Source organism: Quercus lobata, chromosome 3 (assembly GCF_001633185.2).
Source record: "Quercus lobata isolate SW786 chromosome 3, ValleyOak3.0 Primary Assembly, whole genome shotgun sequence".
In the NCBI taxonomy this organism is placed as follows: Eukaryota; Viridiplantae; Streptophyta; class Magnoliopsida; order Fagales; family Fagaceae; genus Quercus; species Quercus lobata.
The window spans coordinates 16637375-16659631 of NC_044906.1; the positions used below are offsets into that span (position 1 = coordinate 16637375).

Here is a 22257-nt window from a genome sequence, read left to right on the forward strand (position 1 = left end):
TTATTAATCAGCTGAATAACCCACTTTTGTTGTATATATATTCTGTGGGATGTCATGCACCGGACATCCACACTCATTTTGCTACTCATGCTAAATGAGTAGTGCCCCAATATAGCCTGATGGCCCAAGATTGTATGAACCTAATTTCGCAACTTTGAATCTTGATGGTTGACAATTCATTTAATGGATCCAAAATATAAAAAACCCTCTTTAACCCCATTACAGACTCACCTCCTGTGATGATGCATGGGTGGTACTTTGTTATACAACATAAACATCTGTGGCTCGAGGGGTAACATTAATGTTACAGTCAGGAACATGATTTCATGCTAGAATCCAGCACAAGGTTTGTACCAAAGTAGAATGCCGAACATGGGAAAGAAACAATACCCAATCGTATTTTTGACCAGCTTGCAGGTTGAGCATTGCTAAGAACACAATCTTTTAAATAAGTTGTTGATCTTTTACATAACTTGTTAAAGTGTCAAGCTCTGAATGACTCCATTTCTAATATAGGTCATATTAATAAGTGCTCTTAAGACAATTGTTAATAAACTATTTTAAGAAATTTTTTATACCATTTTTATGAGAAATTTAAAAAGCTATCAAAACATTTAAGTTTTTTTTTTCTTTTTCCATAAATATTTTCTTGAAATAGTTCACTAACAAATGTTCTTAGGGCATATGTTAACTTTTCCCTTTTAATATAACATTTTTATTATATAACAATCACAACTTACTACCTTATTAGTCGTAAACATTTTTCACTAATATTATTGCTGTATATATTGGCTTTTGCATAGCCAGAGTAGACTTCAGATAGAACTCTTAAAGACAACTCTAGACTCCAGATAGAACTCTTAAAAGACAACTCTATTTGATGCTTAATACAAAATCACAGGACTAATTTCAGTTGAGTAACACTCAATCACATGTGTCTAAACTTAAAAAAAAAAAAAAAAAAAAAAAAAAAAAAAAAAAAAAAAGAAATTCCAGCTATCTAACCTTTAAGAGGCTACTGAAATTAATTTGTTTTGCAAGATGAATGATTAGGAATAAACAGTATTAGAGAAACCCTTTTCATGCAGAAAGAAATTGAGAACAGTCACTGACTCGCTGGTCAGTTGCCAATACAATACAAGAACAGCCATCATTAGCTTTTTGCTTTGGATCATTAAGTCAAACTATGCTTCCAATTAATTGGTAAAGTCTAAACAAATCGTTGATAATGCCTAATGATAGATTACCAAGTTGAAAAAGACTACTAAAAATTGCAATTTGTTTATCAAAAAATCATCAGTTGATTTCCACTGCTACAGGAAGCAGAGTCCTTCAGATGTAATGCAATCTCTCCTGGTACACATGGGATGCCTTTTTGATTTCTCAAGCAATCACAAGTAAAGCAACTTCATCAGAGCCTGACATGAATTAATATGCCAACCATCAGTATAAATTCAATACCATATATATATATATATATATATATATATATATAGGATTGCTTGGGTTAAATAATACTTAACTTGTGCAAGGTCAGAAACAGAAAATTTAACTTGTGCAAGGTCAGAAACAGAAAATTAGAAGGAAAAAGAATCATATAGGTAAAAAAAAGTGACACAATCACTTCCTTTTCATTGCATTCTCACACGCATGGAGTAGTCGATCCTTATGATAGGTGGGGCAGCTTATCAGATAATACTTTTAGATCAAAGAATCACAACAAGCTGGCCAAGGCTTTAGCAAATTTCATTGAGGTTTACCTCTTTTCTATTCTTTTAATTCACTTTATTTTGACCAGCTTCCAAATTTTCCAAATAAGTGGATTGTGGCAGAGTTCAAAAATAATTAATTAAATTCAAGTTTCAAAGAGAAAATCTTGGATAATAACCTAACTTTGCACTGTCAATTATTTAGCTCCCTGCCCAAAACCTGAATTTGACCAAATGGTTGTGAACTTACCTTAAATTACTAGTAACATCGAGCAAGCCATGCCAAGTTTGCAAAACGGACAACCCATTTTAACACCAAAGTACAAAATGAGATCAACAAAGGTTCTCAAGTTTCAAGTATAGAGAAGTCATACCTGGGAAGCCATAATCCATTTTCCATCAATCCAGTCCTGATGAGGCCTTAAGTCAGAATGCTTAAACTCTATTTCCTCATCTGTGTCCCTAAAGTAAACGAAGTATTTTGAGCCACCAAGAACCTTAGAAATCACACCCACCCACCACCCATCATTGTACAAAGCATCGACTTCTTCAAAAAGACTGAAACGATCAACAACGAGAGTTTCTGGTGGACATGGCCTAATATGCAGGGTATCAAACTCTTCTCTCAGAAAGCCTGAATCATCATCAGTCCTCAGGCTCTGGTACTGGACAAGGAACTTGTCCTTTCCCACTGCTTTAACAATAGTTGCAGCAAACCAAGCACCTTCAAAACCATCATCATCACTGCTAACCTCAACTAGTGTCCCCTTGCTGAACATTTTTTGTGCTGTTGCGTCACTAGCCTTCACCTCCTTTGTGATTGACATGTTCTGCAATTCAATTTTTTAAAGCTGACAATGTGAACTACATTAAAAACCTGAGCCAAAGATGACCTCTACAGGGAATGTATAAAACAAAGTAGAATATGCTAATCTAAGATGCATGGGTATGGGTACAGGGACACAACATTTCTTGAAAAACCTAGGGTACAATATGTTAGGGATACGTGTATTAATTACTTATTAAATATATTTTATTTATATTTTTAATATATTATTAAGCATTTATTTTTCATATATTGTTAAGCATATATCAATATAAGAGCAATAATGCATAAGAAAGTGAATCAATTGCCATTAATGGATGTTTAGAATACAAACCAAGATCCAAAAAAAAGTAAATAAACAATAACTTGATAAGTGTTCAACATTGAAACTAATATATAAACAATATAAATGAAAATTTTTACAAGTTTTGGCTATCTCTCACTATCGGGGTTGAGTTACAATGGTATTCAAGCTGTATCATAGGTGTATTCTGGACGTATTGGCACTTTCTTTTCAAGAAAAGAAAAGAAAAAAGACAAGGTATGTATCTTAGAGGTATCCAGTATGATACCAGTACGATACTTATCGAATACATGAATATGAGCAAAAATGGAATGTCCGTGCATCCTAGATCCTATTAATAAATATTATTAAATCAGCTATTATTAATTTTAAGAGCTTCATGCATTCAACCTTTGACCACACACTAGCCAAAGAAAGGGAACAACAATAACAACAACAAAGCCTTAATTCCAAAATTTTGGGGTTGGTATGGATCCTAGATCTCAACAGACTTTTTATTTTTATTTTTATTTTTATTTATTACACATATAAGAACTACATTTATTGGGAAAAACCATCATAGTCAACTCCCGAATCTAATACCTGCAATGAGTTTATTGTTCTCAAGCACCAATGTATGTCTAAACAATCAAGAAGTTCCTCCTCTAAAACATTCTTTTGACCAATGTAAACAAGCTGAGGTTGGGAAACTCTACCATTCTTTTGGAAAACAGAAGAACCCTTAAGAGTGACTCAATGATAAATAAATTGCCATATGAAAAGATTGATTTTTGTGATCTTAGAATCATTAGGCAAAGATTGTTAAGTTTACTCATAGCAGAAACCAACTAAATCTTCCTAGAACCATTTAAAACCAAACCAAATAAAATCACCATCACCATTTCAAATAATAATAAAAACCATTATTTCCACAAAAATTAAAATTAAAAAATCCCAGAACCATTTCCATCAAAACTAAACAAAAACACAAAACACCAAACTGAACCCATCATCGAAAACTTATCAAAAAACACAAACCAAAACTTTAAACCCCAACTGAACGTCCCACAAGAATTTCCAGCCAAACCAAACAAAACCAAAACCACTATCTAAAAGAACAACCAATTTAACCCAAAAAAACAAAAAGAAGAAAAGAAAAGAAAGTCCCACCTCTTTTTCTTCCTCCTCAAATGGCGGAACCCCTCATGAACTCATTCCCTATGCAGCCTCAGGTCCTCCTTCGCAAACCCACTCTTCTCTGAATAAAACCCCGAACCTCCTCCCACTTCCCAGATCACAATTTGGGAGGGAGAGAGAGACAGAGATAAAGGGACAGAGAGAGTGAGAGAGGTACTTTATGATTGAAGAGAAGTGGATGGTGACTAGATTTAAATTTTCAATGACATTAAAAATTTGAATTTGGGTTGTGCCTCTAGACTTCCCACGTATAAAGCTAAAAAGTTTAAGAACGCTATCATCAGGTGTGCCAAATACCAAATATTTGGTATTTGACACACCAAACACCAAAAATCATCCTTCATTAGTTTTTCTAAATCTCAAAAAATTTGAGACATGGCTATAGTACCGTCTCAAATATGAGACGGTACAGAGATAAATGCTAAACACTGTTTGGCTTATTTAATTCATTTTTTCTCTCCCCTCCTATCAGATGTCTCTCATGTCTCTCCGTCTACATCTCTTGCTCTCTCTGTTCTGGCCCTCTCGCCACGCCGATCTCACCATGCCGATCTCGCCATCGCCGATCTCGCTATGCCAAGAGACAGAGTCCGCCCGGCTTGCCATTGATCACGACCCACTTTGCGACAAAGAGGAACTCCAGTGTGAAGGACACGGTGGCCGAAAGTGAAACTTCCATCAGCGACGGCGACGAAGGCAGTTTGGGATGTGGGTTTGTTTGATTTGGTGGATGGGATGCAGTTTGTTGAATTTTATAATTGATTCGGTGGATTTGGGATGTGGGCGGTTGTGTTTTTTTTTTAGGTGGTGTTGGTGGTCGTCAGCGTTGTTGCCAGTGGTGGCCGTCGGTGTTTGTGCCGATGGTGGCCGTTGGTGATGATGATGAAGATAGTGATAGGGATAGAGAGGAGGTAATATATTATTTTAATGTATAGTAAATATTATTTTAATGTATAGAATTGAAGTATAGAACATCTGATAAATGGTATGTTGTAAAATGATGTGCTAAAATGATAAAGTTGGTTTTTGGTGTATCAAAATGGCATTTTTTTTAGAGAGTTGATGGGAATGCTCTAAAATATTAGGTATATATATATATATATATATATATTTTATCATTATTAAAATTAACACTAAGATTTTTTTACCGTTCATAATTTTTTTTTTTTTGAGAATTACCGTTCATAATTTGATATTGTTGAGTGACAAAAAACATTTACATCAGCCTGATATTTTATTTAAAATGCATCATGTATGGCACGGGACCTCCAGGTCCATTTGGGCCTTGAACTCCAACTTTACAGTATGGCCCATGGTCCTAACATCCTTGTCAGAAGCTGGGCTTAGGGCCTGCTAAGGCCATAGATCCAGGCCTCATGTCACTATGCTCGGTCCAAAACCTGTTGGGTGAGCCGTTGTAATCTATGCTCATCGGTCCACAACCTGGGAATTGCTCAGTAAATCATATCTTCGACAAGAGCGTGATTGCTTGGGATCACTGTATCCTGGCCACTCGATATCGCCGTATCTCGACTACTCGGTATCGCCTTGGAAAGTATCGCTGTCAAACGTCCCTCCTGAGGTGGGAACTAGTTCCAATGCCACTCTTACCACACCTTACTCTCAACTAAACACTCACTTAAGGATACCGACATTGGACCTCTTTTCCCACTAACCACAAAAGTAATCATACCTCCCCACTAATTTTTGGCTATAAATATGAGAAGCTAAGGAAGGAAAATGGGGGTTTTTTTTTTTTTTTGAAAAGTTCTAAAGGAAACTAAGCGTAGAATAAGTGAGAACCAAACTAGTGCAGTAATAGTAGGGAAATAGAGTAAAATAATTCATAAGGAGAGATTGCTCCGTTGGGTCTCTATACAAAGAACTACCCAAGATAGGAAATCCAAAACCCACATTACAAATAGATTGTGAGCCCAAGTGAGGGTCAGCCCATTAACCTCATTTTTGGCGCGCACAATTGGCACCGTCTGTGGGAATCTCCTACGAAACTGTGGTTCGGTTGAGACTTATGTTTGGAAAATGTCTAGGAGATGTTCAAAGGGTTTTGCTGAAAGTGGTTTGATAGGATATTCTCGGGGATCTATATGGCAAGAGCGAAGGCAGAAAAGGCATGAAGATAGGAAGCGTGAGCAAGAGGAAGAACGGTTCGACATTGGAGAGGGATCGTACCAAACCCACCGAACAATATCGGGTGCTTTAGGGCACGAGCAAATTGACGAGAGAGATGAGGAACTTGAGCGATTACGCAGACTGGTGAGAGATTTGGAGTTGGAAGCAAGGGGTAGGCACCGGAGAAGGGACTGAGACAACCTAGATGGGGGATCTGTTAGTGGGGAAGATCACTATGGGATCGGGTCTGATCGGTCCGGTTCCCACCAGCACCAGAACCATTCACATTCATAGGAGTCCCGTCGACACCGGGACCGTTCACGTTCATGGGAATCCCGTCGATGTCGGGAAGGTCTGCGTTCATGGGAGTATGCAGACCGGGGTTCAGATTCCCCAGAAGAGCGATGACGTCGTAATGCTGCCATGGACACTATGAGCCACGCCTTGCGCAGAGCTGCTTGGTCACCATTCTCAGACGACATTGAATAGGCCCCAATGCCGAGAAGATTTATGCAAACACCATTCAATTCCTATGATGGGAAAAGGGACCCGGTAAAGCACGTCAGCCATTACATTTAGATAATGTCTTTACATACTCACAATGACACGCTAATGTGTAAGGTATTTCCCTCAAGCCTCGAACCCACTACTTTGAGATGGTTTAATGGGTTACGGAAAGGTTCCATTCACAGTTTTACCGAGTTGATCCAAAAATTCGGTGTCCAGTTTGTAACCTGTAGCCGGGTACCACAATCGGTGGATGCATTACTATTCATGAAGATGAGGGTTGGAGAAACCCTTCGCAGTTATGCCAATCAATATTAGGAGCTTTATAATAAGATCGGTGGGGGCAACGAAAAGATTGCAACAAGTACCTTTAGAATGGGGCTACCCAAGAACTCCTAACTATGGGAGTCGTTGACAAGGAAGCCTCCCAAGGATATGAGACAACTTATGAGGCGCATTGAGGAGTACAAATGCCTAGAGGATGATCGGTTACAGAGTAAAGGTAAAGCCCGTTAGTGAATCGTCCTCGGCAGGGCAGTTTTCAGTCAAGGCCCCGAAAGGATTTAAAAATACAAGAGCTGGAGGTACAATTAGGGGAGGTGAATGTGACATTTAAGGAGCCAGTGCACAGGATCGTAGACCGGATTAAGAACGAGCCGTACTTTTGATGGCCAAATAAGATGGGAGGTGACCCATCCCGGAAGAACTAGAACTTGTAATGTACTTATCACAGGGATAAGGGGCATACCACTGAGCAATGCCAGGTGTTGAAGGATCATCTAGGATAGTTAGTGAAAGTAGGATACCTAAAGGAGTTTGTGGTGGATTTAGGGAACCGGGGTACCAGGTAAGGTACTCAGCAAAGGGGAAACCCTCTCCCACCCCCATTGGGAGTAATTGAAGTCATCCACGCTGCCCCGAGGGGTACGACTGTGACCAGGAGGAGGGGAATGCTGACTGTAGTACCCGTAGAAGATTGCTTGGACAAGCAACCCTCCGAGAAGAAAATGAAGTTTGTTCGGGAGCCCCTTGCTTTTGACGATGATGACTTAGAAGGAACAATTCAGCCGCATGATGATGCATTGGTGGTGACGGCCCGAGTAAATTGTTTCATAATAAAGAGGGTGATGATAGACCAGGGAAGTGGGGCTGACGTGATGTATCTAGACCTATTCAAAGGACTCAGACTAAAAATCGAGGACCTCTCAAAATATGATACACCTCTAGTAGGGTTTGATGGCAGGGTGGTAATCCCCTAGGGGTAAATCTCCCTTCCCATAAATATGGAAGGTAAGGAGGTGGTAGTAGCATTTATAGTGGTTGCCTCGTTTTCTCCATACACAGCAATTCTAGGAAGGCTGTGGATTCATGCAATGGGGGTTGTTTCGTCCACCCTGCATGTGAAGGTTAAGTTCCGTACTGAGTAGGGCATTACTGTAGTAAGAGGAAGTCAGCAAGTGGCTAGACAATGCCTAGTTGCTGCAGTTAATTGGAAGAATGAGTGGGTTGATCAGAAGGACCTGTCCGAGGAGGTCCCTTTATAACAATTACAGGAGCCCCAAGAAGGAAGGGGGGCTAGTTGTGTTGAGGAGTTGGTCAGAGTAAAGATATTACCGGACGTTGACAGGTATTTCCAGGTATAAGCAAATATGAAGGATGAAGACCAGATCGAAATGCTACTATTTCTTATACAGAATGTAGACGTGTTTGCTTGGAACCCATATGAGGTGTTTAGGGTGGACCTCGAATTCATAGTCCACAAGCTTAATGTAGACCCATCATTTCCTCCCAAGAAGCAGAAGCTGAGGAAATCGGTCAAAGAGCACGTTAAGGCAGTTAAGTTAGAGGTTAAGAAGTTAAAGGAGGTTGGAGTGATAAGGGAAATTTTCTTCTTGAAATGGGTGGCAAATACTGTGGTGGTGAAGAAAAAGAATGGTAAGTGGAGAGTTTGTGTAGATTTCACGGATTTGAACCGAGCATGTTCTAAGGATTTGTTTCTTATGCCGAAGAACGATCAGTTGGTGGATGCTACATATGGACACCCAAGGATGAGTTTTCTAGATGCCTTTCAGGGTTATCATCAGATTAACCTGACAGCTGAGGATCGAGAAAAGATAGCATTCCTCTCCTCGAACGCCAACTATCATTATACTGTGATGCCTTTTGGGTTAAAAAATGCTAAGGCCACGTATCAATGAATGATGACGAGAATGTTCTGGGACAAAATTGGGCACACGGTTAAGGTGTACATTGACGAGATGGTGGTGAAAAGTAAACAAGAGGCATGGCATATAAAGGATCTTTGGAGGGGTATTTGAAGTGCTTTGGCAACATAAGTTGTGCCTGAACGCGGACAAGTGTGCTTTTAGGGTGGGGGCTGGTAAGTTCCTAGGTTATCTGATAACTAACCGTGGGGTAGAGGTCAACCCCGATCAGATCAAAGCCGTGCAGCACCTCAAGCCGCCGGGCAATCCAAAGGAAGTGCAAGTATTGATCGGGATGTTAGCTGCCCTTAATCGGTTCATTTCTAAGTTTGCCGATCGCTGCCATCCATTCTACCAACTTTTGAAGAAGTGAAAGGGATTCCAATGGAATGAGGAATGTGAGAGAGCTTTTTAGGATTTGAAGGAGTATTTGATGCTGGCACCCATGTTGACAGCCCTGGAACCCAGGGAGGGCTTATTCATGTACCTTTTGGTGTTTGATCATGTTGTGAATGTCATGCTATTAAGGGATCAAGGAGTGCAGCATCCTGTGTATTACATCAATAAGGCCTTGGTTGATGTTGAGACAAGATATTTACCCCTAGAGAAGTTGGTGCTAGCACTGGTGCACGCTACAAGGAAGTTGCCTCACTATTTTCAAGCTCACACTGTCTATGTCCTGACCGAGTACCCTTTACAATTGTTGTTGAAGAAATCTGACTATATAGGCCAGATAGCTAAATGGGAGACCCGGCTAGGATCCTTCGATATAAGGTACAGGCCAAGAAGTTCGGTGAAGGACTAAGTTCTTACTGATTTTGTTGCAGAGTTTTCTCCTAAGAACGAAGGGGAAATGGTTTATCATGTGGAATGTTGCCCATGGAAGGTGTTTATGGACGGTGCATCAAGTGCCATGAGGGCTGGTGTTGGGATTGTCATCATCACTTTAGAAGGAATACGGTAGGAGCATTCTTTTAGGTTGGGGTTCAGGGCCTCTAACAACAAAGCTGAGTACAAAGCCTTGCTTACTTGATTAAGAATTGTTTTGGGTATGGGTGCCCAGGATGTAGAGATTTATTCGGATTCTCGGTTGGTGGTTAGTCAGGTGCAGGGCAGTTTTGAAGCCCGAGATTCCTAAATGAAAGAATACTTACAAGAGGTAAAGCAAGTTATGAGTAAGTTTCTTACGGCAAAGGTGGCCCAAGTGGCCCGGGGGCAGAACAGACACATTGACTCTCTAGCCACCTTGGCATCGTTAATGACGGAGGATGTGCCATGGTTAATCAAGGTGGGGCTCATAGCGGAGCTGAGCATTAATACAACGATTGGTGTTAGTGTTGCAGTGATTTCGACGACTGGGCCATGTTGGATGGACTCGATCATTGACTTCTTAGCTTAGGATCGAGTCCTAGATAATGAGAAGGAAGCTAACAGGGTTCGCCGAGTAACTGCTCGGTACTAGTTGTCGACGGATCATAAGCTATACCGAAGGTCTTTTGGGGGGCCATACCTTTTATGCTTACACCCTGAGAAAGTTAATGAACTCTTGGCCAAGCTACATGATGACATGTGTGGTAGTCATATAGAGGGATGCTCATTGGCACACCGAGCAATGACTCAGGGAATCTGGTGGCCACAAATGCAGAAGGATGTCGTCGAGTATGTGTGTAAGTGTGAATAGTGCCAAAAGCATGCCTCCTTGATCCACCAAGCAACAGGCCATCTAAATCCGGTCAACAGGCCCTGGCCCTTTGCATAATAGGGGTTGGATATTCTTGGCCCATTTCCCCGAGCCATGGGCAATCGAAGGTTTGTTTTAGTGTCTATCGACTACTTCACCAAGGCAGAGGCAGAGGCATTAGCCAAAATTCGGGACGTGGATGTTAAAAAGTTTGTGTGGAAGAACATAGTCATGAGATTTAGGGTGCCAGACTCTCTTATATCTAATAATGGATTGCAGTTCGATAATAGGGCTTTCCACGAATTTTGCAGTGATCTTGGCATCAAGAATAGGTACTCCACCCCAACGTATCCTCAAAGCAATGGCCAAGCAGAAGCCACTAACAAGGCAATTGTGAACGGATCGAAGAAAAGGTTAAATGGTGCAAAAGTTAGGTGGGCCGAGGAGCTGCCCAATGTTTTGTGGGCATACCAGATGACTCCCAGAAGGTCCACAGAAGAGACTCCGTTCTCCCTCACTTACGGGGTAGAAGCCGTAATACCGGCCGAGGTAAAATTATGTAGTGCAAGAGTTGTGGAATTTGCCCCTACCCAGAATGATGGATTAATGGTGGAGCGTTTGGATTTGCTGGAAGAATACCGAGAAGCGGCGACTCTACGGCTAGCCGAGTACCAACAAAAACTTGTCCGGCACTATAACCGAGACGTGAAGACAAGGGAATTTAGTGCAGGGGACTTGGTGTTACAGAAAGTAGTAGGGAATATGCGAGATACGAATGCTAGGAAGATGGCCCCAACCTGGGAAGGGCCTTACAGGGTTACTGCCATCGTAAGAACAGGAGCATACTATTTGGAAGACCTAGACGAGAGACTGCTTCCCCGGCCATGAAATGTCCACAATATGAAGAAGTTTTATCACTGATCGTCTGCACATGGGGTTGTAAATTGAATGTAATCTTATATGTACATTTTATTAGCTAATACGATAATGACATTTATCCGTGCAGGTGTATTTAATTCCATTATCGTTAACTAACCTCAGTCGGTCAACATAAGGACAGTTAAGAGTATTAGGACAAATTATCCTAAGGACAGAAACCTGCTTCTCAGTTCGATCATTATCATCAGTATTAGGACAAACTACCCTGTCACTAGGGGTATATCTATAATATGAAGAAAATGAAAGAACGTAATGAAAGGAACAACTTAGAATCAAACATTCATAGACATGCTTAAGGCAAGTGTTCGACAATTATACCATAAAGCCAACGTATAACAACTAAACCAATGTTTTGTCACCATAACCCGGTGACTATAAGAAAACTAAAGTCGGAAAATAATTGTTCTGTCACCACAACCCGGTGACATAGGCAAACCTAATGAAAATAAAGAAATTACTTAAGCAAAAGAAAAGTAAAAAGTAGAAATTTAGTTCGGCAATCAAGCTGAAGGGTCTGCAGGCTGGAAGTGGATGACGTCCTCAGGTGGCTGCTAGGTTTCTGAAGGTGGCTGAAGCTGAACATCCTCATCGGGCCAATCACAAGCACGAAGATTGCTAGTGACTTCCAGGTCAATTGACTCCAAGTGGGAGTCAATTGCCTCCACCAACTCCCTCATGCTTGGAGTCTCTTCCTCGTTAGTGGCACTATGAGGGTTCTGTGTGGTAGGAGAAGTGCCGAGAAAGGGATTTGGTTGGGATATTTTAAAGGAGAGTCCTCGGGGACCCCCAGAGCTTGCAAGGCAGCCAACCAACCCTCCTCGAATCCGAGCTTCCTGAATGACTAGCTCTGCAGAGTTCTCCACGTCGGCAAAGCCTTCGTTATACCATTTATTTTCGTAGGCCTCCAAAGCCTCCTTCAGATCGGCCAACTCCTCGGCTTGAGTAGTGTTCAGACTCACAACTTCCGCCAGCTTGAGCTCAATCTCACCCAGCTTCACCTCCAACTCTGTGGACCTCTTCTCCGCCAACGCCCTAGCCTTCTTGGATGCAGCAGCTTTCTTTTCAGCGGTCTCAGTAGCCTTTGTTTTCTCCTTTGCTGTCACCACAGCAACCTCCTTGAGAGTCTTCTCCCTCTTAGCATCCTCGGGAAGCTCCTTTAGCTGCCCATCAAGGATGTGAGTCAGTTGCGTGGCCTGATAAAATAGTAATGATAAGTAAGAAAACAAATGTGTGTGTGTGAATGCAAATAGAAAACCAAGGGACAAGAGATTACCGCTATGGTGTGCCATTGCAACCGCCTGCCTAATGACTTATCCGTCCTGTCCTCAAAAACGTGTATGTCTTTGGGCAAAAGGAGACCGCGCACCAAACTCTGAGCGACACAACCCCCTTCGCCCTTATCCCATACTCTTACACTGGTGGTTGTGGGGAGGGGTTTGCCGTTAAGCTGGAACGTAGGCTGCTATTCCGCCACGACTAGGTGGACACCACGTTCATCCCGGTTTGCGCCGTTGGCTCCCGGACAACGATACCCCCTGATGGCCGTAGAGGAGTTCTCGTGAGCGCGTCTCCCAAGCCGGCCTGAGTCTACTCAATCGTACGCTGTCTCTTCTGAGAGCAGCCTGAAGGAGGAGGATGAGGAGGAAAGGGTGTTGGATCTTTGCCTTAGGACTCTTGTTGCTGCGGGGTTTGCCAGGCGCCAAGCACAAAATGGCCAATTGTCATAGTCCTTCTCGTCACCATATCGTGACCTTGATCAGATTCGGTCCCCGAAGAACTGATTGATTCGGCTGCTACTTCCTCTGCTACTTGAACGGGGGCTACGGGTTCAACGGGGGCTTGGGATTCAACAGGGGCTTCAGGCTCAACAGGTACGTGTACTCGACGGTTTTAGAACACATGTTCAGCCGACTCGTCCTTCACTAGTACAAGTTCATTCGAGCATGTGTACTACGGGCCGAGATCACGTGCTTCGCCTACAGGTAGTTTTGGAGGAAGGAAGTTCGCATGCCAAACATCAATGTAAGAGAGGAGTGGACTATCTACTAATAATGCCTGACTAAATGCTTGCTAGGTGGAATATACAGGGTCAACACCAAGGATCAGGTGAGATGCCCGGAGTTGTCCGTCCCAGTGAACAAAAATCTCCGACCTAAGTACAAAATTTAGGTCCCAAACGTACTACTCTAAGGTCTGGCTTGAACCTTTTGCTCTCTGGACGGAGACAGCACAAAAACTGGTTAGTGACCTACCGATCAAAATAATCACAAGTACAATTAACAAAATGTAGTTAACAAATGAATATATTTGATACTGACCAACATCATGTGGTGAGAACGGGCAGGAGAGCTCTTCGACAAACCAGTTGCTACTTACCCATACAAATTCTCCAGCCGAGTTCCTATTTGAGTCAGGTAGGCATGATATAAGCCATACTTGCATGTCTCTGGTTTTTAAATAATAATCTGACGTAATTTTACCACACAAACTGTACATGAAGTTGATGTCATGGTAATTCAGTTGCAACCCGAACAACTGGTTCAACTTACTAACGCAACTCACCACTCGGTAAAAATTAGGGGGGAGTTGGTCGGGATATAGACCGTAAAATCTAAGGGTGCTTATGATGAGAGGGTCAACGAGGAACGTAATCCCACCCTCAAGAATGGCCATCAAGGGAAAGAACCCTATGTTTACACCACAACATCTTTGGATGTCAATATTGCCCTTATGACAATAGGTAATATCAACATCCTCAGGGACATTGTAGGCTGCCCTAAAACTAGCCAAGGAGGCTTCTGAAGATAAAAGATGAGAATAGCCCATTTTCAAAACTAGATTCCTAAGCTACGATTGAGAAAAAACTAAATGAAATAGAAAGAATAAGAGGAAAGACAGAGGGAACTTACTTTGGGCTCTGGGAAAAAAGAGTGTTCTGGGCTGAAGGGTGAATGCACAAAGAGGTATGCACGGCAGATAAGGAGTTTGAAGAACTAAAAATGAAAAAGTGAAGTAGAGTTCCTGAAGGAACTATTTATAGGAGTCAAAAAGGGGAATAAATGATATTCAATAAATGAGAAGCGGGAAACCCTACGTATCCTTACCTGAACTGCCACACACGTACCGCCTCGGTTCATAAACCGTAAGACAATGATGACAGTCAGATACAATGCACCTTTTGAGGGCGCATTAATGGATCTCTTAACCGTCCAATATCTACCTGTTGAGTTTCCCGGATGGTTACTCCATCTTGGATTCCTTGATTTGTCCTCGGGGGCCGAGCATGAATCAAAGGGGGGCTAATGTACGGTATGGGACCTCCAGGCCCATTTGGGCCTTGAACTCCAACTTTATAGTATGGCCCATGGTCCCAACACCCTTGTTAGAAGCTGGGCTTAGGGCCTGCTAAGTCCATAGATCCGAGCCTTATGTCACTATGCTCGATCCAAAACCCGTTAGGTGAGCCATTGTAATATATGCTCATCGGTCCACGGCCTGGGAATTGCTTGGCAAATCATATCTCCGACAAGAGCGTGATTGCTCAGGATCGCTGTATCCCGGCCACTCAATATCGCCTTGGAAAGTATTGCTGCCGAACATCCCTCTTGAGGTGGAAACTAGTTCCAATGCCACTCTTACCACACCCCACTCCCAACTAAACACCCATTTAAGGATAACGACATTGGACCTCCTTTCCCACTAACCACAAAAGTAATCTTACCTGCCCACTAATTTTTGGTTATAAATATGAGAAGCTAAGGAAGGAAAAGGGTTTTTTATTTTATTTTAGTTCTAAAGGAAACTAAGAGTAGAAGGAGTGAGAACCAAGCTAGTGCAGTAATAGTAGGGAGATAGAGTAAAATAATTCATAAGGAGAGACAGCTTCGTTGGGTCTTTGTACAAGAAACTACCTAAGGTAGGAAATCCAAAGCTCACATTACAAATAGATTGTGAGCCGAAGTAAGGGTCGGCCCATTAACCTTATTTTTGGCGCGCACATATCACATTCTCTATTCTTTCTATGTTTTTATTTAAATATACTTATTCATTTATTATTAGGTTTTTACACAAAATTTCTCCATCTTATTCTCTGTTTCGGTTTACTCTCAACACTATTTGGAGAGGCACAACCTCCTCGGATGTGTTCTTTTTATTCTAAAAAATCAGGTCATTTAGGATTCTTTCCATCCAAAGGTGTGCCAACAAGCATGTAAGTTCTTGCATATTAGAAGAATTTGTTTGACATTTGGCAATAAAGACAAGATCATTTAGGTTATGGTCTTTGCCTTTGGGGTTTTCCAGGATTTTTTTAAGGGTTTCAGAGATTGAAGTGAAGTTCGAAAGGGGTTGTTAGGGTTTTAGATGAGAACGAATAGGTAAATGAGAGGAAATTGATAGGGTAGCTTAGATTTGAGGGGGGGTTTTTAAACCAATTGTTGAAGTGGTTTTATAAGGTTCATTAAATCAAGATCAAAAGGGGTTGTTCGCCGAGGAGGATGGGGGGGGGGGGGGCTTGGGGCTGGTTTTAAGGGAGAAAATAATTGAGTGAATGAGATGAATAAGACTCCCTCCCTTCCATGATTAAAATTTACTTTAACCAATAAAAAAAAATTGAGATTCACTATTGCTTACAAAACTTTTAGGTAGCTCAAGCCTAGCTTGCAATGGGATTAGTGATGGTAAAAATACTTAGTTCTACCCGAAAGAGGTGAGGGGAAGGGGACTTGTTTTGGTCACTCTATTCCACCATGAATGTATATATACATATTTTGTTTAATATATATCTAAATTATGAATGCAAATAATTTGAATATTTAATTTGTATATCTTAATTGTAATTTGTCTTTTTATACATGTATTGTTACCAACACTAAGGTTATGTTTGGTAACAATTTTTATTTTTTATTTTCAAAAACTTGTTTTAGGGAATATAAAGAAATTTTTTTTTTCTTGTTTTTTGAAATCAAAAATACCTTTGGTTAGTTAAAATTAAAAAGATAGTTTTTTGAAGAAAAAAAATAGAAAATACTAAAATATTTTGTTATTAGGATTTGAACTTTAATGCTAACTCATTAAATGAGACAGATTTATTAAATTAAATGCGTATTTTGATTGACTTTTGAAAATTAGGAATTGAAAAAAGCCTTTTGTATGTTTTTAGTTTCTTTCACGAATTGAGTTTTGAGAACAGTTTTTGTTTTCTGTTCATTTTGGGTTGCCAAACAAGTTTTTTAGTCTTAGAAATAGAAAATTGTTTTTGGAAACAGAAAATAAGAGGAAAAAATAGTTACCAAATATACCCTAATAGACTTGTCTCTCGTTTTCTTTTAAGACTCTCTAGCCGCACTTATCTTTTTGTTTCAGTGTTTTAATTCAATTTAAATTATTCATTTAATATTTTTTTTTATTATAATTTCAAGAATTTTATGCAAAATTTATGCTAAAAACCAAAAACCTCAATCCCTTGATTTTAACAAGATTGTCTCATTTGTTTGTTTTTCGTTTTTTTTTTTTTTTAATAAAAAAAATTAAAACAACAAAAAACTATCTCCTGTGTGCAATTTCCTAAAAGGCAATGGAGAAAAGTGCAACTGACGGAAGTGATATCTTGTAATTTGTTTTTATGATGAAACTATAAGTAAGAAATTAAGGTCATTTTCTATTTCTATCCTTACACTGTAAAGATAAATAACTTTAGTTATTTAACACAATAAGCTTCAAAGCTTCTTCTCAAAAAAAAAAAAAAACAAAAAAAAAAGAAAAAAAAGAAAAAGAAAAGCTTCAAAGATATTATTATCACAATCTCTACACCACTAATTAAGAAACCACGTAACAATCCTTCATACTCCAGTCTCTTATAAGTCCTTCATTTACGTTTTTCATTCTCCTTATAATTGTTTAGCCACAAAATAAAAATAAAAATAAAAATAAAAATAAAAATAAAAATAAAAATCCACAAATACAAACTCTTTTACTCAAGTCATTTAACCCATAACTTGTCAATACCACTGCAAAAGTGTTTTATGCAACTTTATTAATGATAAAAGATACACAATTTTATTAATGATATAAAGTATGTACAAGACAAATACAGACAAGTTTAACTACAGCAGCATCTACAGAGAATATAAATCATCTAGTTAAAAAATATACAAATATGGACTGATTCTTTTGACTTCCAACGACAATTAGCTGCTGCTGGACATGGGCAAAGAAATCCTGTTTGCTTTCTTATAATCTTGCAACAGGATTTGAGCCATATCCGATATTTGCTGGAGTTGGGTATTTTCAAAGTAATGTTTATTCATAGAGTTCCAAATGGCCCACACCAACATAGCTAGCCCACATTTCAGTATCTTCAATACTGCACTCCACGCAATCTCTACTAAACAGACCAAGGAGGTCAATATCTGTATCAGTAGGCCATTCTTGTATTTTGCCTCTCACCAAAGCCCAAACATTTCTAGCTAAAGGGCATGACCACAATGCATGAAGCGTTATTCCATCCTCCTATTGACATTTTGATTATGCTACTATCTTCCTAGATCTCAAATTTTGAAGAGTAGCCAACGAATTAGAGCATTCCACGCCACACACAATGTTTTACTTTTGGTGGAACATATAGCTTCCACAGTTTCCTCCATATTCTTCTATCCCTTCATGCCGAAGAGATTTCGCCATGCATAGAAGAATTAGTTATCTTGACAGCCAACTTATAAGCCGATTTTACATGTTTTTTCCTCTCTTGATAATGAAAATGGAAGAACTGTTTGATAGCTAAGCCCAAGCTGGTCGGGGATAATTTAACTGATCGGTGGCCTTCAAATTTGAAAGGAAAAGACTTTAAAGCTGATATCTTTTGCAGTTTGGTATGGGCACAACTGGAGTAGCAGGAATGTTGTCAGTCTAAGGAAAGCTGCTTATGTTTAGCCTTGATGCTTTGCCTTTGTTAGTTGTGCTTGTGTGCTTTTATTTATTTTTTGGATGCTATCCATTGGTTTATTAAAAAATGACATCAAAATATTTCTTTTAACTCTTTTGCTTGAATAAGTTCAGGGACACACTATGAGAAATTTTATATCCACAAAAAAATTTAGGTGGTAAATAACTTGTTACTGGGGTAAGGTTTCAAAGCCAAACAACAAACCCACTAGAAAAAATCACAACATCATGAACAGTAGTCAATAGAATAAAAATTACTTGATTTGTTGGGTATAGTAGAAGATTTCAAAGCTGGACAACAACCCAGAACCCATGGAATCACCAAATCCATCACAATGCGACCCACAAAAAGCGAGATCTTGGACCTCTAGTAACCAAACTCCAGATCACATGCCGATCTGTTTCCCAAACCCTTAATATGCTACTCCACTAACATGGCCACCATTTCAATATCAAATCAAGTTGATCAAACCACAGGTCCCACTTCCCAAAACACCATAGAATTGCCTTCTGCCACAACAAGTTAATGCCCATATTATTAGTAGAAATAGACAAGAGTTGCTTTGTTGGATGTATGGTACACAATGCTGTGGCTTTCTCTTACTCGGATGATATTACTTAACAACAAATGGTTCTCCATTTTTGTTTTTTGTGAAAGGTTAGTGTGTTACGTTGAAATTAGGTGTTTGTTCCATTGAAGTTCTTTATGAAAAACAGAAAAAGTATAACAATTTTTACAAATATGACTTTTTTTTATCTTGTTTTTATTGGTTTTTTTAAGTTTTTTATGTTTTAACTAAGAGAGTGATGAGGTGGGTTATGGAATCCTAATGGAGCAAACCTCGGGTGGTTAAAGTGCCACTTTTTAAACCACGGGTATATAAAGTGATTTTGGGTCAAACAACAAGAGGGTTTACTACAATTACCCTTACATTCATTTAATTACCGCTGATTGGTTTACTACATTTTTCGTTTCATATTTGCACTTTTCGTTGTTGTTTTTGAATATTAATGCACAATATAAGTGCTTCTACTTGCATAAATTGGGAAAGTACAAGAAATCAAAAATATATCTCTAGAAATATATTCCATCTCACCACAAAAGATTGAGTACAAGTGAATCCAATATAGCAGTAAGATCTCCTCTCCAAGCCCTCATTTGGGAGGAAGGAATAGAATGAGATGGAAAGGAATGAAAAGAATAATTTTAGAATATTATTCTCTCCTCCTTGTTTGGAAGTTTTAATGGAGGGAATGAACTTTCCATTCCTTTATTTTGGAGTTCAAGTGGGAGGGAATGAAATGAGTAGGTGGGAATACTCATTCCTCTCTATTCCCTTAAAACCTCAAATTTTCATTCCTCCGAAATAATGAAATTAGGTTTAATGAATTTTTTACTAAAACTCCCGAAATGCCCCTATATTTTCAACTTTTTATTTTAAAATAAGGGTCTAATAGTAATATTATCATAAAATGATTTCATATCTTTCTCTCTATGTTACTCCCAAACAAAGTTACTTACGTTCCATTCATTTTTGTTCCTTTCCATTCCTTTATTTTAAAACATCTAAACAAGGTTACTTAATTCCATTCCATTCCACACAGGGCCGACTCAACAACTTTGAAGGCGGGTGAAAATTTTAAGTGAAGTCTTTTTATATTTAAATATTAATCAAATAATATACATTGAATTTTTTATTTAAAATCTATTTTTCTTGCTTTTTGAGATGTAAAATTACTAATTAAGTTTTTGTATTTAAGTTCCTCTAACATTTCTTTTTCAATTAATAATACAGCTAATCTACTTAATCTTTCTTGTGACATAGTAAACCTTAAATAAGATTTTGTTAATTTTAATTTTCATATAGCTAATCCACTTAATCTTTCTTTTTCAAATAAAAATTAATTTAATACATGGTTCAATAAATTAGTGTAACTATAATACAAATGAGTTGATATGATACACATCAAATTATTAATTAGTATGATAATTTATAATAATTGATAAAGTAAGAAAACGTGTTGTCCTATTGCTGTGGGCTAATGGGCTGTGTAGCTTGTGCAGTGTGCAGTGTGTAGTGTGCAACAGTGCAGCCTGTGCTGCTGTGTAGTTTGCAACTATGTAGAAAACGTGTTGTCCAACCTAAATTTAATTTTGTTAGCTGAAGTTTGACTATTTTTGTTTTTTCCCTTTTTAATCTTTTGCATTTTAGGATACAATCGGACCTTTTTAATGCATTTTATTGACCAATAAAAGTACTTAATTTTTTTTAATTAAAATATATAGATAAATAAATTATATATAATTTTTTTTTTTACAAGTTGGGGCCTTTTTTGATTTGGGGGCCTTAGGTGATTGCATCAATTGCATCACCTCTTGAGCCGACCCTAACTACACACAAACACACACTCTTAAGTAATGTGGGACAATGTATAAAACAAAGTAGAATATGTTAATGAAGAATTTTTATTTAATTAGTAATTTAATAGTAGTAAAAAAGGACATGTCAATTAAGAAAATACCAAATGGCATGACTTCATATAGAATAAAATGGTGGAACATGGCTAGTTTGTTGAGCATCTGTAGCCGACCTCAAAATTTTAAGACTAAGGCTTAGTTGTTGTTGTTGTTGTATGCATTCCTTTGACTACACAAATCTGGCATCCATTAAATTCTCCCAGTCATTTTCTATCTTATCAAAATGACATTAGAGTGATTTAGTGATAAAATGTTATAACAGTAAACTCCTAAGTCTAATACCTGCAATGAATATATTGCTCTTAAGCAGTAAAGTAAGTCTCATCTCTCAAGAGTCAAGAAGATCGTCCTCTCCTCAAAAACATTCTTTTGAATAATGTAGACAAGCTGAGGTTGTCATTCTTTTGGAATAGAAGAACCATCATGATTAATAAATTACAAAATGAATTTTTTTTTTTTTCTTTTCTTTCTTGATCATAAAATAGCCAAACGCAGAAAGTATCAAGTTGACAAATAGCAGAAACCACGACTAAATCTTCCCATAAACATTTTAAGCCAAACCAAACAAAATCACTACCATTATTAAGAATGCCCATTAAACAAGGGGGAAAAACCCATTAACCCATAAAACCCAAAGAACCAAAGAAGGATGAAAAAAAAAAAAAAAAAAGAGAGAAAAGAGGAAGAAGAAGAAATAAATGAAATTCCCACCTCTGCCTTATTCCTCCACAAATGGCCGAGTCCCCCATAAACTTATTCTCTATGCAACCTCAGATCCTCCATCCCATACCCCACTCTGCTCCCTCGAGTCTCTGACTCTGAACAATACCCTGAAAAAAATTAATCTAAAAAAAATTAATTGATATTAATAGCATACTAAATACACAAATATATATTAATGCAATTTGGAGATTAATCTAAATAAATAGAGTTTAAACAATCAATTTTATTTCTTAAAATAAATTATTGTAAAAATGTTAAGAGTATAACAATGTACTAGCAATTATGTATCCTCGCTGCCTTGAATGCTATTAAAAAAGAATATTGAATTCAACATTTTTTCTCTATTCGTTTAAGCTATTAAAACTTGGATTACAGCAAAAACAAGATTGAAAAAAAAAAATTTAAAAACTAAAAAATAAGAAAAAGAGTTGAGGCTATGGTTTTAGTGGTATATATGAATATAAGTAGACCATTTTTTTAATAAAAAAATAATGATTATGTAGAACCCAACAAGAGGAGAGTTGGTACTTTCACAAGTTGACATTAGGAATTATATAACTGGTAGACAATAAAGTAGTATCAGTAGTGGGCCTAAATTGAAAGCTCAAAAAGTGTATAAAACACTATGAACGTTTAG

The 22257-nt window shown here is 38.5% G+C and overlaps 1 protein-coding gene across 2 annotated transcripts; it reads right to left on the bottom strand.

The window, feature by feature from the left end:
* Positions 1-1065: 1065 nt before the first annotated feature.
* On the bottom strand, positions 1066-21728 carry LOC115982258 (protein AGENET DOMAIN (AGD)-CONTAINING P1-like). Of its 2 annotated transcripts, none has more exons than XM_031104804.1 (6): positions 21715-21728; positions 14312-14318; positions 7525-7527; positions 3989-4076; positions 2084-2539; positions 1066-1418 (listed from the first exon to the last, which is right to left on the bottom strand). In XM_031104804.1, the coding sequence occupies exons 5-6, from the start codon at positions 2534-2536 to the stop codon at positions 1392-1394; spliced, it is 480 nt and encodes a 159-aa protein (XP_030960664.1). In that variant the 5' UTR covers positions 2537-2539; positions 3989-4076; positions 7525-7527; positions 14312-14318; positions 21715-21728; the 3' UTR covers positions 1066-1391. The 2 variants fall into 2 exon arrangements, with proteins under 2 accessions (XP_030960664.1, XP_030960665.1); XM_031104805.1 differs by having other exon boundaries at positions 2084-2560.
* Between the last annotated feature and the right edge of the window lie 529 nt (positions 21729-22257).